This window comes from Solea senegalensis, linkage group LG6 (genome assembly GCF_019176455.1).
Source record: "Solea senegalensis isolate Sse05_10M linkage group LG6, IFAPA_SoseM_1, whole genome shotgun sequence".
NCBI lineage: Eukaryota > Metazoa > Chordata > Actinopteri > Pleuronectiformes > Soleidae > Solea > Solea senegalensis.
In genome coordinates, this window is record NC_058026.1 from 4539956 (window position 1) to 4557166 (window position 17211).

The 17211-nt window shown below is 42.0% G+C and overlaps 1 protein-coding gene across 2 annotated transcripts; it reads right to left on the reverse strand.

Moving 5' to 3' along the window:
• Positions 1-1558: 1558 nt before the first annotated feature.
• On the reverse strand, positions 1559-15622 carry ilf3a (interleukin enhancer binding factor 3a). 2 transcript variants are annotated; one of them, XM_044028482.1, is made up of 20 exons: positions 15530-15622; positions 15104-15236; positions 13878-13989; positions 13408-13598; positions 13113-13281; positions 12441-12594; positions 10150-10241; positions 9553-9648; positions 8010-8121; positions 7826-7923; positions 7635-7743; positions 7397-7531; positions 5911-6101; positions 5699-5809; positions 5475-5606; positions 3951-4112; positions 3729-3858; positions 3604-3642; positions 2208-2552; positions 1559-2117 (listed from the first exon to the last, which is right to left on the reverse strand). In XM_044028482.1, the coding sequence occupies exons 2-20, from the start codon at positions 15211-15213 to the stop codon at positions 1990-1992; spliced, it is 2616 nt and encodes an 871-aa protein (XP_043884417.1). In that variant the 5' UTR covers positions 15214-15236; positions 15530-15622; the 3' UTR covers positions 1559-1989. The 2 variants fall into 2 exon arrangements, with proteins under 2 accessions (XP_043884417.1, XP_043884418.1); XM_044028483.1 differs by lacking the exon at positions 3604-3642.
• Positions 15623-17211: the final 1589 nt, after the last annotated feature.

The following is a 17211-nucleotide window of genomic DNA, read 5'->3' on the forward strand; positions in this document are numbered from 1 at the left end:
TCACCAGCCACTTTATGAGGAACACAGAAGTGTGCACAGGCATGCTACACAAATGCGCACATCCAAAACCCCCTGTGCAGCAGCACATAAATAAGTGATAAATAAGTGGGCCCCACGAGAGCCGGCCCTGATGAAGCCCCTAAAACTCCATCCCCACTAATATACAGCTCACCACTGCTACATCAAAACACCTTACTGACCGGCGGGAGGATCGATGAGGAAAACCCCCTGAAAACACACTGACTGACCTGTGGGTGGCAGTAATGAGGCCTCTCTCTATCAAATTTATTCATGTTTAAAACAAAGTGCTTTACAGGCTCGATCAAACAATGAAGTCAATGAATGAAAGCAGGATAAAACGACATCATGCTCTCATTCCACATGCCCATCCGATTCAAAAGCCAAAGAGAAGATTTGGGTTTTTAGCAATGATTTAAACTGAGTAACAATTCCAGTAGACTTTATGGGAGTTAGCACTGAAGCTTTTTTCACGATTGAAACGAGAGTTCTGATCGTTTCAGCTCCTTAAATGTGAATATTTTCCAGTTTCTTTGCTCCATAATAACAAAGAAATCATTTCAACTGAATCATTTTGGTTTGTGGACAAAACGAGACATTTGAGAACATCATTATTTACCGGTTTGACAAACACTGATCAACGTTTTTGGACATCTTATACTCGATTATACAAGAAAACAATCGACAGATTAATGGATTATGACAATAATGGTCAGTTGCAGCTCTTGCGGTTTGTTCCAGAGCCTCGGTCACCTTCACTTTTGCATCCGGCTCCAGGAGACGCTGGTGAGCTGACCATGTCACTCTGACTGGAGTTGAAAGGTGGAGCTAGTCCATATAAGATCTTTAAAAAACAACAACCAATAACATCTTAAAATCGAGCCTAAATTGGACAGGAAGCCAGTGATGGTGTGGGTCCCTTTTCCTCTTCCCAGTTAAAAGACGTCGTAGCTGAAAGATACTAGGTTTTGACAACTGAACTGATTAGTTTGTTGAGTCTCCAAGACTTTTGGTCAATGAAAGTGAGCTAAAAGGCCAACCATATTGTCCATATCCAGACTGGGACTAAGGACATATGGGACTAAGTTCTATTCCATTAATATATATATTTATATTATGTATATTTTTCTTCAAATGTGCTGCTATAACACACAAAAAGCACATCTGTTTATTTATGACCTGAATTCACCCTCAGCCCGGCTTTGCCAAACACATAGCTGGGATATATGGACCGTCTTTATGATACAGTGATACTACATGCACAATGTGAAGCATATGCCTGCGCTACAGAAGCCATTGCAACGACTCCAGGGTGTTGCAAAACGTTCTCAGTAACACACATGTGAGGAATATCCCTGGAATTTTGAAGTGAAGCTCAAGTTGACCCGCAATAATTCAAATCCCACTCGGGGCAGCTCCGCTGTGTCCTGAGCTGGCGTGTTCAGCTTTCGACGGTTAGCGCTGAAATATCGCCCAGTAAAAATCCTTATTCATGTTCCTGAATCAAAAAAAAAAAAAAAGTACCCGTCACAAACTCGGCTCCAAAGTAAGAGTCATTTATTTTTGAGTTAGTAGAACACTTTGTGACATAAATGGGCAAATCGGTTCAAACAACAAGCAGCATTAAATCAAACCCATACACTAACACAGGACCAGTATGCTAGAATTTTAAAAAACACTAGAAACCAAGGAAGAGAATTGGATGAGGGCATGTTTTGTTTGTTTTTTTCACAACATGCACATAAGGGCTGTATCAGTTAAAAGAAAAGTGGGAGAACCTGAATCTGTCGTCTAAAATTACTTTTCACTGGAGAAAGTAAACAGTTAGGAAACAAAGAAACAGCAAAAAAAATACATCACATTTCCTTTTCCCGCTCAGAGGCGGGATGCCACGATAAAATCTTTTCACATGAACAGTCAGATTCAGGAGATAAGGGGAGGGGAGAGAGTCTGTACACGGTTGTGTCATCTTTAATAATTCATGTTGTCGTTGTTGTTGCTGTTGCTGTAGCCGGTGTACGAGCTCTGGTTTTGTCCTTCGTAGCCCTGGTACACGTTGTACCCCTGCTGATTCCCCCAGGACGACTGGCTATCCCAGCCTGAGGAAGAACATCACAACCACGAGTCATTTCCTTTCACATTTCTGTGTTAATCAATTAATAACCAGCGGATTTCCACTTGCTACTCACCATAATTATTATTATAAACTTGGCCTCCCGTCACTGAGCTGGGGTAAGCTGTGCTGTACATGGAGTAGTTTCCTCCCTGGCCGTCGCTGGAACTCTGCGTCAGCATCTTCTTCTTCTCGTCTCCGTAGCCGTAGCTGTAAGGGCTCTCCTGGTCAGCAGGGGGCGGCATCGACTGGTAGCTCTCTACTTTGATGTCGCTGGAGTCGGGGTTTGCGTTGGAGGAGGGCGGGCAGGCGTACGTGGTGCTGATGCTGCTGCTCTCGGGGTAAAAGGTGCCGTAACCGGCGCTGCTGTCTGAATCAGTCGATCCAGTGGCTTTGGCTGCGTTGTTACCGTAGAGTTTATCTAAAAAATAAAAAACAAGACCCAAGACATTTAAAATCATTGTTTAATGTCATTTTTGTTTGCTAAAATTCTTCAAGTGAACTAAACCCACTATTTAATTGACTTTCTATTTACTATTAGTTTAATATGATATTTTTGAAAAGCTAAACCAGCCTTAACCAAGAAGATATAGAGTATGTTTCCTAAATGAATCACACATGCTAATTTATTTGGTTTCTTACAACTGTTTAATGTCTTAAAACTAGCTTATTTAATCCAAACTAGAATATAATGAAATACCTGCAAATGTTAACATTAGAGAAACTGGAGCCAAATAATATTTTCTTCATTTTTTCTGCTTAAAAATGATGATGATTACCAACATAATTGTCAAATCCTTTCAACCAACGAACAGATTAATACATTCATGAATCCTTTAGGCTCCTCACAACAGCAGCACAACATAAATATGTCAATATGTTACTTAATGTGGATTTATTCACTCCACTTCAACACTAGGGTCGCAATTTGTCGACCAGTTTGTCGATTTTATTGAGAAAATGTTTCCGTTTTCATGATTTCTTTGTTATGTGGAGCAAAGAAACTGGAAAATATTCACATTCAAGAAACTGAAAAATCACAAAGCTTGATTTTATTGTTTTTTGGCAGTCCGCGGCCAAGTGGAAAGGGAACTTGACTTGTAACCAAAGGGTCGCTGGTTCAAATCCCCACCCGGCCAAGAAAGCGCTGGGGTACCTCTGAGCAAGGTACCCAACCCCCAATGCTCCCCGGGCGCTACTCAGTGTGGCAGCCCACTGCTCCTAATTCTAGGATGGGTCAAATGCAGAGGAATACTTTCCCTAAGGGGATTAATAAAATGAAACCTTAATTTAAAAAAAAACACTCAAACCCATTAATCAATTATCAAAACAGCTAAATGCAGCTTATTTGCGTGCTAATTACATTTGGAGACGCATCATTCCTGTTGTTATCCAGTTTTTCAGGCACACGCACAAAACCCCACGACAACCTCTTGTTTTCACAGTCACAGAGATGAGTAGTGGATACTTACGGTAGCCTGTGCCAGAGCCGCTCTCATAACTGTAGTTGGCTTTTCAAAATAATGGAAAGAAACGAGTTCAGTTCAGTTCCCCTCATTGAGTATATGTCACAGATTTCTTTGTGTGGTTTTCTTACTGTTGTTATAGCTCGGCCCCGAAGAGAACGGTTTGCCCCGGCCCCTGCCTCGACCTCTGTGGGGACCCCCCCAGCCACGGGAGGCGGAGTCTGAAGGAATTCCACGAATGGTCCCGAATCCTGGGATGTGCTGCAGAATACGGACACGGTAGAAATGTAATGAGCTGACTGCCACAAAAATCACCGTCATGCATGCAGAGAAACACGAGCTGGACACCGTACCATGTCGGTGTAGGTGAGCTTCTTCTTTGAGAAGTTTCTGTTGGGGTTCGACAGTCCACTGTCGTCCGGGAACAGCTTCTCCAGAGCAGCGAGGGCTGCGTACGCCTTCGCCTCCTTCTTATTCGAGCCTCTCCCTTTGAATTTCTGCCCGTCCACCTCCACCTGAGAGACGGGAAACAAGAGGAGATTTGTTGCTTTTTACACTCTAATATGCTGCGTTTCCATCACAGTATGGCACGGTTTGGAATGGCGAAGCCTTTATTTGGTAGGCGCGACACAACAGACAACAATGAAGGGACGTCCAGCAGCTCTTTCTGTCCCGCTTGGTTTTCTCAACAAGACGTCAAGCTTTACGTCAGTGTACGCTTAACATCCGCACAAAATTTAGTTTTTCTAAAGTTTTTCTGTCGCTCAATCAGGTGACTGTCGTGGGTGGAGCTGCGTGTACCGTTTTATTCAGGTACCCCAAGGGAAGGGTATTTTAGTACTATTTAGGGCTGCAACTAACGATTATTTTCATAATCGATTAATCTGTCGATTATTGTCTGAGTAATTATTTGGTCCATAAAATGTCAGAAAATGTTGATCCGTGTTTCTCCAACCTGGAGAGGACGATGTCCTATATGTGTCGTCTTGTTGTCTTGTCCAAAAACCAAAAAATGATTCAGTTTGAATGATTTCTTTGTTACATGGAGCAAAGAAACCAGAAAATATTCACATCTAAGAAGTTGAAAAATCAGAAACTCACATTAATTCGTTAAAAACACTCAAAATAGTTTACAATTCATTTAGTAATTGATTAATCGAGTAATTGTTTCAGCCCTAGTACTATTCCTAATGGAAACGCAATAAGAAAGGTACCGTACTGCACCAAATGGAACCGTTCCACTCAGCGGAAACAAGGCTTTAGTGAGTTCTACAACCAGGGCCGGCTCTACCTAATTTTGTGCCCTAGGCGAGATTGTGTGTGTGTGTCCACGAGCGTGTTTGTCGCGCTCAAAAGTGACTGTATACTCATCACTAGTCACCTTGCGGCGCCCCTCCAGCAGATGGCGCTCTAGGCGACCGCCTATATCGCCTATGCCAAGAGCCGGCCCTGTCTACAACCAAGGATCAGGCTACGTCCTCAATACCCCGTTATGGTTTTTCGTCCACACTACACTAAAATGGAGAAGTTTCAAACTGCTACCGACTGTATTTGTTATTTGAAAAACACTTGACGACGCAAGCAGCTGCATTCATTTATCGATTAGTTCTCACAGGCTCCAACTTGACAATCAGCTGTGAAAAGGAAGCTCTGTTACCACTTTCATTCAATTTCCACCTCGTCATGGGTCTCAAAACGTAAATCCTTGTTTATATTCACTGCTCACTTATTTTTGCTCACTAAAGCCATAAGATAAACTTTCTGCAACAACTGCAGAGAACAGAATCAGCCTCTAGTTTACATTATATAAACAGAAGCCAGAACCTGTTTGATTGCTTTTGTGGTCTTGTATCGTGCGCATGGCGGTGCCGACTCACCTCCATGACAAAGCACTTTTCATGGGAGCCTCCCGTCTCTGCAGACAGCTCGTACTTCAGGCTGCGACGCTTCTCATTCAGCTCCATCACGGGGTTCTTGCCATGTTTGGTCAAGATGGGCCCCATGCCGCTCTGTTCAAGTGGCCAAACAACTGTTTAGGTACTAAAAAAAAAAAAAAGGGCTTTGAATGCAATGATACAGAGTGAGGAGAGCATGTGCATACATCTTCTGACGTAGTCGAGGCTGCAGTCGTGTCCTTCGCCGTTCCTTCAACATCCTCAGTGGGTTCTTGTTTTATTTCTGAGCCTGTCGGGAGACCCAGATCCTGCAGGACCTGTAAATGACCAAAGTTACAAATCGTGTGAGGGTGCCCATTCGTGAACTACAACAGAAACAACCGATGAGCAAAGAAAAGAAAAGTGAAAAGTCTCTCACCTTGGTGGCCACGTTAAGCTTGGCAGCTCGTTTGGAAGGCCCGGTGGACTCGTAGGTGACCCCGTTCAGGTCCACAGCCATGGTGAAGACCGGCTCGTGGACTGGACCAGTCTGCGATAGGAGCCGGTACTCAAGGCCAGGTCTGTACTGGTTCAGACGCATCACTGCGTTTATGTTGAAGTCTTCAGTGACTACAGTTAAAAAGACAAAACAAAAGAAAAGCATTTTAATATTCGTTGCATTCCCCAAAAATGAATTTAACGCAATCTTTTTTTTTTTAAGCACACTAAGAAAAAGGCATTTTTCTAATAATAATACTATGGACGTGTGTGTTCATACACATTAAAACTCCACCCAATGTAATTTAGGCGTGATAATCCAATTCAAGCCGTGCACATTTTGACTGTATTTTATCTTGTTATTATTACTTAATATAACCTCACTGGCCACTTCTTTAGACACTCCAGTTCTACTGCATGGTGGAGATGAACGGCTGAAGGTCAAACTGAGCATCAGATCAGGGGAAGAACGGCGTGTCGTGGCTGTAGGTGTTAAGTGTGCTGCTTCTGAGGATTTCACAAACTGCGGATCTGATGGAATTTTCTTATACGTAATGTTTACAGAGAATAAACTGAATCAGTGAAAATCAATTGTTGATGCCGGAGGAGAACGAAGAGATTGGTTTGAGGTGATAGAACAGGAACTGAGATGTGCTGAAGACCATCTCTGAACGCACAACACATCAAACCATCAGACCACACTGGGTGCTTTATTATTATTATTATTATTATTATTATTGTTGTTGTTGGGTACACATGACCTAAAGAAGTGGCTGTTGAGTGTAAATTTTATTATATTATACTCTTCTTTTTTTCGTCTTATTTGCAAATTCTATTTTCCTTCTTTTTGCACAAAATAACAAATAATAAACCACCATAGAAAAGTGACAGAGGAATCCAGTTCATGAGAAATGTTATGTATTCAATTTCACAGGGAAATAAATAATAATGACAAATAACGTGAATAACAGGAAGGATGACATTTGGAACAAACAAACATTAAATTGATGATTATTTACAGTGAACTTCTTAAGGACGACTTAAATCTGTACAGGCTATCACCTCCCATTATAGTGACAGCCATGCTCATTATGGTTTTAAAATTGATTTTAGCAGAAAATAGTAATAATAATAATAATAATAACCAAAATAATAATAGAAAATCATGACAAAACCTAAAAATTTCAGAGCAGATAATAAAATGGTGACACAAGACGAAAAGGACCATCTGTCTCCTTCGATGGATTAACACTGAGCAGCCATGCCATTGTTGCTAAAAATTAAAACTAATAGACACACATATGTGCACTGGTGAGTGGTCATCAGATTTGAAAATAAAAACATTCATTTTTGGGTCATCTTCACATTTCACATCTGCCAGTTACACACAAGTAAAAAAGGCTCAGCCTCTGATGATCATTACTGACATGATTTCCTTCCTTTCTGGAACTTGGCGAACTTCCTCGGTTTGCCGTGGAGCTGCGACGCCTTCTCGTCTCTGTCCAGCTCGTTGTACGGCCTCTTCGCGGGCAGACTGACGGACAGAGCGGGAGGGATCTGGGCTGCGAGACGTGACACAAACACAAGGCTTTAGTCACCAAAGCATTAAGCGGTTCCTTGAACTGCATGGGGATGAGGAAAGACGGCAGACTGCTGCGTACGTACCTGCGTCTTCTCTGCTGCTGGCACCGAACGATTTCCGTGGTTTCACAGGTATGTACTCCCTTCCGACAACCTTGTGCATCTGTCCGAACGCACACAGCCTCAAGGCGATCTGAGAAACAGAACACAGAGTCCGATGCTTTTCCAGGCTTCAGAAACAGGAGTCTTGCTTGTTTGTCTTAGCCTCGTGTTACCTGAGCGCTCTGCGTGATGTCCTCGCGCTGCTGCGGAGTTAACTTTTCGGTGGCATCGACCGGATCCTTTTCACAGGGATCTTTGATTCCAGGGCCGTCTGTTGCACACGTACAGAAAGAGTTTAGTTCAATACAAAGTCACAACCAGTATAGGAACATTTGTGCTTGATGTTGACGAGCTCACCCCGCAGGAGAATTCCAGAGGCAACGCACTCAAACACCCTGCGGAACGCCTCTCCTGCTCCCAGTGGTCTCTCACACGTAGCAATAGCCTTCTCTACCAGCAGTTCAAGAGGCTGTGTGGAGAAGAGGGAAGCATGGATACACGATTTGTGAAGACGCCGCACCAATAATGACGCATTTAGACCTGGTATTAACATCTGAGAGTTGGGTACCCGGTCGGTGTGGAGTGCGGCCGGACCATGGTCACCACACCACACTAGGGTTAGAGGTTCTGAGTGTGGCAGTGGGCAAGGCCGGTGGTGGAGTGTACCGGGGGTGGAGGCAATGGCACCAAATCCATTGAGATTTGGTGGGGTATCGGATCTAACGGATTGGGGAAAGCTCATCCCTGGGTGCGGACGTAGACCAGACTGGAGCCAGTGGGAGAGATCTTAATCACTTCCTGTTGTGCACTTAAAATTACACGTATGAGCCTATGTTTTGTTTTGTTTAAATGTCTTTGAGAAGGCAGGTTCATTCTTTTTTACTCTACATTTACACATCAACAAACGACTTGTCGACTTTGACTTAGACAGATAAGATGATCTGAAAAAATGAGAAGTCATTAATGCCCTACCATGCAGACAGCATGTGCGATGGCTCACACATTTAAATTACCTTCACCAAGCTGTATTAAAAACACTCAGATGTCAGGTCTGTTTGCAAGACAAAAAAAAACAAAAAAAAAAACAACGATATCTATAATGAAACGACTGTACAGATGTGTCCATCAGATGTCAACACGTGTGTCAGTAGCAAGTGCGCCGCATCACAGCACCGCGGTGTGGGCTGTCACGACTGTCGGCTCCAAACGTGGCCAACGATCGCCCGTCCGTGAGGGACACATCTTGCTGACCATGCAGCCGACTGTGTCCCAGAATACTTTGCACGCCAGCTGCAGAGGGGTGGCCATAATGCACCTTTCAGATGTTTTAAACCCCTGAAGAAGATGATTTATTTAAAAACAATACAAAAAGAAGACATAATTATAGGAATGCACCAAGTGTTAATGGGGGTGTTTTCAGAGCACCCCTGTTTCACAGGTAACAGCGCGTCTTCAGAGAACACCCCAGTTTGCAGATCGACTACAAACATGGCGTATCATATAAAAACGGTAAGCTAACTTGTCTGCGTTAGGTTGATCCGTCCGTTCTGAGTATATGAACACATTAGATTTGGCATATTTCAATGTTTTAGTCTATTAATCCCTTCGATTCGTTTTAGAACTGTAGGCGCACCTGCCCGCAACAACGGCAGCAGTCTATATGTCTCAGCCGCGAAGCTGAGCTCCTATGTTCAGTCTCGCTCTGTGTGATATCACTAGTTGACATAGTATATTTTCGGAAATCATGGGCTATGATCTTGCACAGATGCACATGATGCAAAACACTGTCAGAGCCCCCCCACAGAACAGATGTTACCAGGTCTAAAAAAACATCAGGGTTGCTGACAGAGCTAAAAACATTCATACAAGACTTTGTCTGACTTAACAACAGTTTCCTCACCCATCCTGAGAGTGGCGTCCAGGTGGGAACACGGTGACACAAGTCCCTCATGACGCGGATCACAATAACGGCAGAACTCAGGCTGCTGACTTTTGCCTAGAGACACAAACAAAAGCCAGTTCATTCAGAGGAGCGGACGCCTTCACTGCGACCTGACCACTGTGCTTCTGGGTTCTCACAAAAAGAACGCAAACAAAACAAAACAAAACAAAAAGGTGAGCACAGAACAGTCAGAAGAACCAAGCCTTCTTCAGATCAACAACTGTTAAACCTCATATTTATAAGAAGTATTAGACACTTGTGTCTACACTCTTACAAAGTACAGGCGACATTTTAACAAATCAAATATGTTGTGTTGATACCAATGATTTATTTAAATCTGTCATTGGTATGAAACAGCAGATCACTCCTCCAACTCTTCTTAAACAATTAAACTGCGTGACATTTAAGGATTATTATAAACAAAACAAAAAACACATCAAAAAGGAAAGTTTAAAGCACAGTTTAAGTCTCTAAAAATATAGAGGGAAAAACAAAAAAAGATGATTCAAAAGGAACAGTTCAACCTTATGTACAAATAAGGACGTGAATGCAAACCTGGAACCACTTGGCGTGGCGGAGAGACGCCAAGGCAGTAAGGCATTTCTGCCTGTCCAGAACGTCCAGCGGATCGTTGACTGTTCGCGTTTCTATTGTCGAGGTGGGGTAAGAAGAAAGAGGTACAGTTTGACCAAGGGGGTTGGCTCTGTCTTGCAGCTCAGGGAGAAGCAGCTTTCCACAAACCAGCAGCAGGGAAGGGGGTTCCCAAAAACCTAAATCCCAACTCCCAACAAACCTGACAGTCACCTGTCACTGCCACAGTTAACTTCTCACCAGTGTGTAAACATGAAAGTGAAAAGACTGTCATAAAGACACAATGGTATAACCATACAACATGGTATAGCATGTTGTCCGTGTCAGTCTAGCGCCCCCTTTCCCTTAGCTGCTCAGGCATGGGTTTGCTGCTTTCCCCTCCTCCTGAGACAGTGTGTCCAGTTGGTCAAAGGTCCAGCATTCCTAAAAAACTTGACAAACTAAAAGGCAGTCAGTTGTAAATCACAAGCATTTTAAAGAAATCTACACGTCTGCGCCAAACTGCAGCAAAATTGATGGAGCGCCTATTTCCAACACTTGATCGAACAGGCTTAAAGTCAAAGACTGGGAAACACAAAGAGCCATACCAGCTTTGTGCGAGTTTTGAGCCGCAATCTTAAACAGTACATACAGAGCTCAGCTACTACTACCGCCAGCAACTTTTACACAAGTCAGCTTATGTACTGGTGAACGAGAGATAAGACGGACTAAAAATGGTAAAACTCATCAGCAGAAAAGGTTATTGCAAGATACCTTTCCATTAGTTTTAGCTTTTATTTCCTGGGGGTGGGTGTTTATGGTTTTTTCTTAAAAATAAAAACCCATAACCCCTAGTGGTCACACAGGTGCACCCCTGGTCCTTATATTATAAAAAATAAAGACAAAGCAAAGACAAAAACTAAGCATATTTCCACTAAAATTTTAGTTTTTTTTGGTAAACACCACAAATTAAGGTTGTTTTTTTTTATTTAGTTTTTATAACGGAAATGTTTTGGGTTTTTTTCAATTTAAATTTTAATTCGTCTTTGTTAAATATTAACCTGGAGACAAATGTAATGTTAATAACTGTCTCTAATATTCATCTTAAGCAGGAAAAACTGTTAACCATTAGTTACACATATGAAAGTGATAATTAAAAACTAATATTTCTTATAGCAGACATACCAGTAAACATAATTAGATTTAATTCAACTGATAAAAAGTGGTACCCCAGTTATGTAACCTGATGACTCTAGTGAAGTAGAATGTTCACGATAGTTGTCTAAACTGTTCTTATAATAAAATGGGACTCGTCAAACAGTTTAGCTGCGACTACAACAACTTTATCTCGATGTACCTGAGCTGTGCAGAGTCAGTAGAGTTGTGCACTTGATCAAATAAAAGTGTCTTTTGAAGCTAAAATCCTGATCACAATCATGTCATGACCTTAAAAGGTCCAGTGTGTAAAATTTAGGTGAAATTATTTTCATTTGGAAGAAGTAAGTATCTGTGAAACTGAAGGCTACACACAGATACTCCAACACATTTGTAAGGAAGGGTGACGTGACAACAATAATGGTGCTAAATATTACACACTGGACATTTGCATGTGCAGCTGCAGTGTGGATTGTAGTCTATGGACCAAAACTGCACTGACACTGGTATGGTTCTGTACACGGAGCTTAAGCAAACTCCCGCTGTCCATTAGAAAGAACTCACTGTGGCCTGTAGTCTTGTGTAAATATAGTTCATGCTGATTAACACGGAAGCTACGAAAAACACTCCTCTCTCTTTCTCTCTCCACTCCTCATTGCTGATCAGTTTTGCTGCAGCTGGTGCCAAACTGTACATGTTCAGCATCAAATACATGCATTGCGCGCATTACCCTGTTATTCTTGAAAAAAGCCTTCACTTTTCAAACATGAAAACAATTCAACAAGAATAGACAAAGTTGTTTTATGACTGAGACAGTGTTATTAACAACATCAGCGACTACAGAGGAAATGTGGTGCTGGCAAAGGCCAGTGTGTCGCAAAAAAAAACAATGACAGGACTCACGAGCAAGTGAAGAGCCAACATGAATTGGTTGTTCACTGGCCTCATTCGGGGGAAAACAGCCACTGCACAAGCTCCACTGACGTTTCACACGATGATGCGGGTGATTTGAAGGGTCAGAGCATAGTTGCAGATCAGTGGAGCAGTGCAGTGTCTGCGTACTGAAGACACACACAGTCAGCCTTGTGGTACAGTAGCTGAGGCTACACCAACATATCTACCTTCTTCTTCAGCAGTTTCACTCTCTGGCTCCATCCTGACAACAGGTGATGTCAGATGGACAGTCAGATTCAGGATTGGCTCCTTTGTGCTCATTACAATAATGGCCGCATCCTCCATACACTGGCTTACTGTATACGTCCCGGACGAAATAGTCTATGGAAAAGAGAAACAACAAGTCAGAATGGCATCTCTATGACCCATATAGACTTGGTACTAACATCCGTGCTGAGTGGTACGACAACTAACTCTTCACACAGGTCACTAGAGACACGTTAAAAACAGATCTCTGTTTATGACGCCAGTGTTTATTTGAATACAGGGCAGGAGAAGCCACACAAGGGATTCAAAAATTAAATTGTGATTTTTCTGACTAGGTTCTAATGCAAGCATTTGAACTTGAGCATATAAATATTTTTTCTACATTTATGTAATGCTTTGTGGCATAGACAAAGACCAATCAAATACAGAATGATTAAACCGTAGCCTTTGTGAATTATAAACTGTCCAGCTCTAAGCCAAATCCAATCTCATGTCATCATGGGAGCCACGTGTACTGCACATTTTACATTTAACTCCACTTTGATCTTTATGACAGATGCTAATACTAGTTCTGAATGGGGCCTATATCTTTTTATTTATCATTTTTAACAGCTGCAGGTACTAATTCCTACCTCTAACTCTGCAGTTAGCCTTTCAGCCACTTCTTGAAGCAATGTGGATGTAGGCCTGTTGGAACAAAGCAGTACCAGCTCCAGGTCCTGGTCTCCCTTCAAGAGGAGTCCTTTTGCTACAAGTCCAACCCGCATTACACCACGCAGGACAGGATCTTTTGACTTGGTACTTCAAAAAGATAAGAAGAGAAAACACATTTCAAAACATAGAAATAATAACATATTTTAAAAGCCCTGGAGTGCACTTTTTAGTCACTGGGACATGTGCCTCATGAGATTTGAAGACCCTACTTACCTCTGAGCCTCAGGGTCTTTGTTGTCTTTCGGTGTGTCCATCTGGTCAGACACCGACTTCAGAGCACACTCCACATTGGAGACAACATTCTGCACTGCTGCCAGCTCCTCTGAGGAGGGATACACTTCAGAGTGTTTGGCTACCACATGGCGATCATATGGCCCCTTGACTAGCTTGGTCGACTCAGGCTCCTTAATTGAGGGGAAAACAAACAAAAAAATAAAATAAATCAATATATAAATACAGAACCAAAGCAAGTTTATGTAGGAAAAAAGAAAGGCCCAGAACACACCAGAAATATTAAGTTATATTAAGAATCATATTGCATAGTGTAAAGCTGTACAGTAAGAATAAAGACAAAAACGTTTCAAAGCGCAAAACAATGATTGGAAACACTTGATGCGTGGTCTTTGTGTGTCAAAAGACTCAAATTAAAAAAGGTCTGAATCGATTTAACAAAAAAGAAAAACCTTATTATGCCGGTGATCCTCTATCTCCTCTACGGCGGCAATATAGTCGTGGTACTGTCGCAGCTCCTCCTCATAGCACAGGCAGTCATACCAATAACGCAGCTCCTCGTACCTGAGAAGAGGATGGAACTTATGACAAGGCAATCGACATTTTAGTATGTTGTCAAATGAATGTCAAATGGTTACATGTGCTTTCATATACAAAAAAACAATAGCAAAACAGCATAAATAACCATTCCCTCGCATTTTTTATCCAATGTTAAAGTTGGCAGTGTACATACTGGTGCCCTTAGTGAGTCACCTGCCATGTTTGAAACCTGTTCTTCAGGTATGTGATTTACAGACACACATTTGTTGCATTTTCTTATCCAAACCCAAAGTTGACAATGACATTGCACACACTCTTTAAACAAAGAACACTCAAGTGTGGTATTTACTACCATGGTTGCCACGGTAATTATCATACAGATCAAAGGCAGGTGAGGGCGGAAGCTAAATAATCTATCAATATCATTTGTATTTCTCATCTAAACACCCTATAAAGTCGGCACCACACACACTGGTGCGCTGAGTACGTCACTGCCAAACGTGAAGCCTGTCATGCAAACTGTTGAACAGTTCTAGACAGATACTACAGTTAATCCAACATATTGTGATGCAAACATGGCAAACAAATGGCTTGTAATTATCTCTTAAAAGATTAAGAGTCAATGCTACAATTTCTTAAAAAAATATCTCCCTTTCTCATGCACATATATCTCAGTGTGTGTTCCTCTCCTACTGACCAAGTTATTTTTGTATTGAACAGTGCTGTGAGAGACTCTATTTTTTTGTTTTTGTTTTCCATGTTTCCTCAGAAGTCCCACTAGTATGAGTAAAAGATCATGAACGTACATACGATTAGTTAGTACAGCTCATTAAAAATCCAACATGATTTCACTTAAAAATAGTAGACTCCCAATCATTCACATTATGTGCTGACTTTTCTCTTCTACGTGTCTGTCACTAACCACTAGATGTCGCTGATTGATTAGTTGTGTGCTTAAGTGATACTTAAAGGTGTATGCATTATTTGGTGCAGCTGAAGTATGGATGAAATAAGGAATATGAATACGATTGGTTTTCCTTAATACCATTAGAGGGGGGACGCCGAAAACACTGTAATTTAAATTATCCATCTATATATAAGACATAGAGAGACACACAGAGTGAGTGAGTGTAAATACCTATCAAAATCATGTGGCAGGAGCCGGTGGCCCTCCTGGATCAGACTGTCCCAGTACAGCAGCTCTTTATACGCCTGGTGCTCACTCCACGACGCTGCAGCGGCCGCCATGCTGTCACGACTGAAGCTACCGCCTGCAACAGCAACGAAAACCTTTTATTAGCCCGTGCGCAACTGCAGGGTACATGTCACGTTATATATATACGTATCATGTTACATGCAAACACCTGTCCACCACTCACGCAGTTCCCTCCGCCGCCCTCTGTGCGGGGAACCTGCTGTGTGATGGCTAGTTAGCTCTCGTATGCAGTGCATCACGGCTTAATGGTGTGAGTCACGGAGCTCACGTTAGCCACACACCCACGTACACCACGCCACAGCGGCAAATTCAATCTTATTTCATTCGGTAAAGTTAGGAGGAACTCACCTTTGACAAAGAAACAGTAAAAGCTGGAAAAACTATGGTCCTTTCGGTGCTAACGCCACTGTTTTTTTTTTTTGGCTTTCATCTACTTCTTTGTCTTTAATGGCGGGTCAAAGCCCAGTCTAAAAAGATGCATACCGCCACCTACCGGGTCGGAGTGTACACGTTGAGTGAACATGTTGAAAACTCCCTTATCATGCAAGGTAAACAACAATGTATTTACTCATTAGGTTCCCGAGCATGAAGCACACATGTTTGAGGGGGTTAACGACGATACAATTAGGTTAGTAAAACATCTGTGGCCTTCTCCTCCTTTAAAAATAACAAAAAGGTGTCCCATATTGTCTCAAAGATTAAATATTTACCATTTATCATATAAGTAAGTTTTCCCAGAGCCAGAGATTTTGGCTGGAAAAAAATGCATATAAGACACTCTATATTGCACATTTCTATACCCTCTGTATATACTGTATGTTTTAACATAGTAATGGAAAAAAGCAGGCAAAATGCTCTGTGTTCTAAGGGTTAAAGCATCTATAAATTAAATTAGCAACAAACTGTAAACTGCCGTGAATATGCTCTCTGATATTATGGTCAAATAAGAGACGGTTCTTCTCGTCTGGGACTTGGAAGATAAACATATCTGGATCTGGAAGACTATGACTTAAAACCACAGATGGGCTACACTGTGCAGTTACACCCATCTTCTCTGCAAACATCACTTGCATTCCATCCAGAAGCTCTGTCAAGTATCTCTGTGTACTCCGAGCATTTGTTTAAGACCCCGTTGGTGGGATTTCCTCTCCACATCCTTTTAAACAAAGCCATTATGCTGCACTTTCTCTTGTCTTGGATGCAATGGTAATTCACTAGTATCTATCAACAACGCATTATTAGAGTTGATCTCATAGCCCATAATCATGGTCTTAGACTTTTGCAAACAAATCCTCATCTTTCATAGTCTCATGCATGGCTTGCAAAGACGGTAATCCTTCCCTTGTATTGGATTCAGCAGTAATAAATTCCATGAACAAATATGGCTTGCTGGGTGGTTGTTTGTTATGACTGTTGCTTCCACACAGGCCACAGAAGTACAAATTCAGTTCAGCGTTTTCATTGCGTTTTCTTTTGAATGTCACTATTCAGCTCTGCGACGGATCTGTGAGACAAACTGACACTTTGGAAGAGTTTGACTTTGTTTCTTGCAGCAGCAGCAGCAGCAACAAGACTCTCTCTCCTGTGTGACTTTTCAGCTTTTAGCTATTAACTCACTCACCACAAAACTTCTCTGTATAATCGTCTGTCAGAATGTGGTCTGGTCAAAGCTGTTTGTTGGACACAAACTTTATCCAAAGACATTGACTCTTCTGCACTGTAATGACACTCGACACTGGCTTTTTTCATTCTACTGCAAAGTGAGTCACACTCGGCAGACTATAGCTTTTCCATATTATTTGACTGTTTCTCTCAGAAAGTCTAGATCTACTCTTTGCTCTGGTGCTTGTCAGTGTTGACAAAAAATATAACATCTATGTGCATGTTTCCTTCACCCTGACTGTGACCTGGCTGCTTCACAGTTTGAAGGATCGTGTGAAGGACACTCACTTGGAGTCTGTACGCCTCAATCTCTTTCACTCGTGACTGTGGAAACATTGGAAGCAGCAGAAATCTCCAAAGGGTTATTG

Bases quoted from the DNA above. Each gene is read 5' to 3' on its own strand.
- ilf3a (XM_044028482.1), bottom strand. From the start codon at position 15,213: ATGGCGGCCGCTGCAGCGTCGTGGAGTGAGCACCAGGCGTATAAAGAG. The intron at 13,282-13,407 runs GTAAGTAGGGTC...ATCTTTTTGAAG, and splicing joins AAAGACCCTGAGGCTCAGAG to TACCAAGTCAAAAGATCCTG. The intron at 10,242-12,440 runs GTAGATATGTTG...CCTCGACAATAG, and splicing joins TGAAACTGCTGAAGAAGAAG to AAACGCGAACAGTCAACGAT.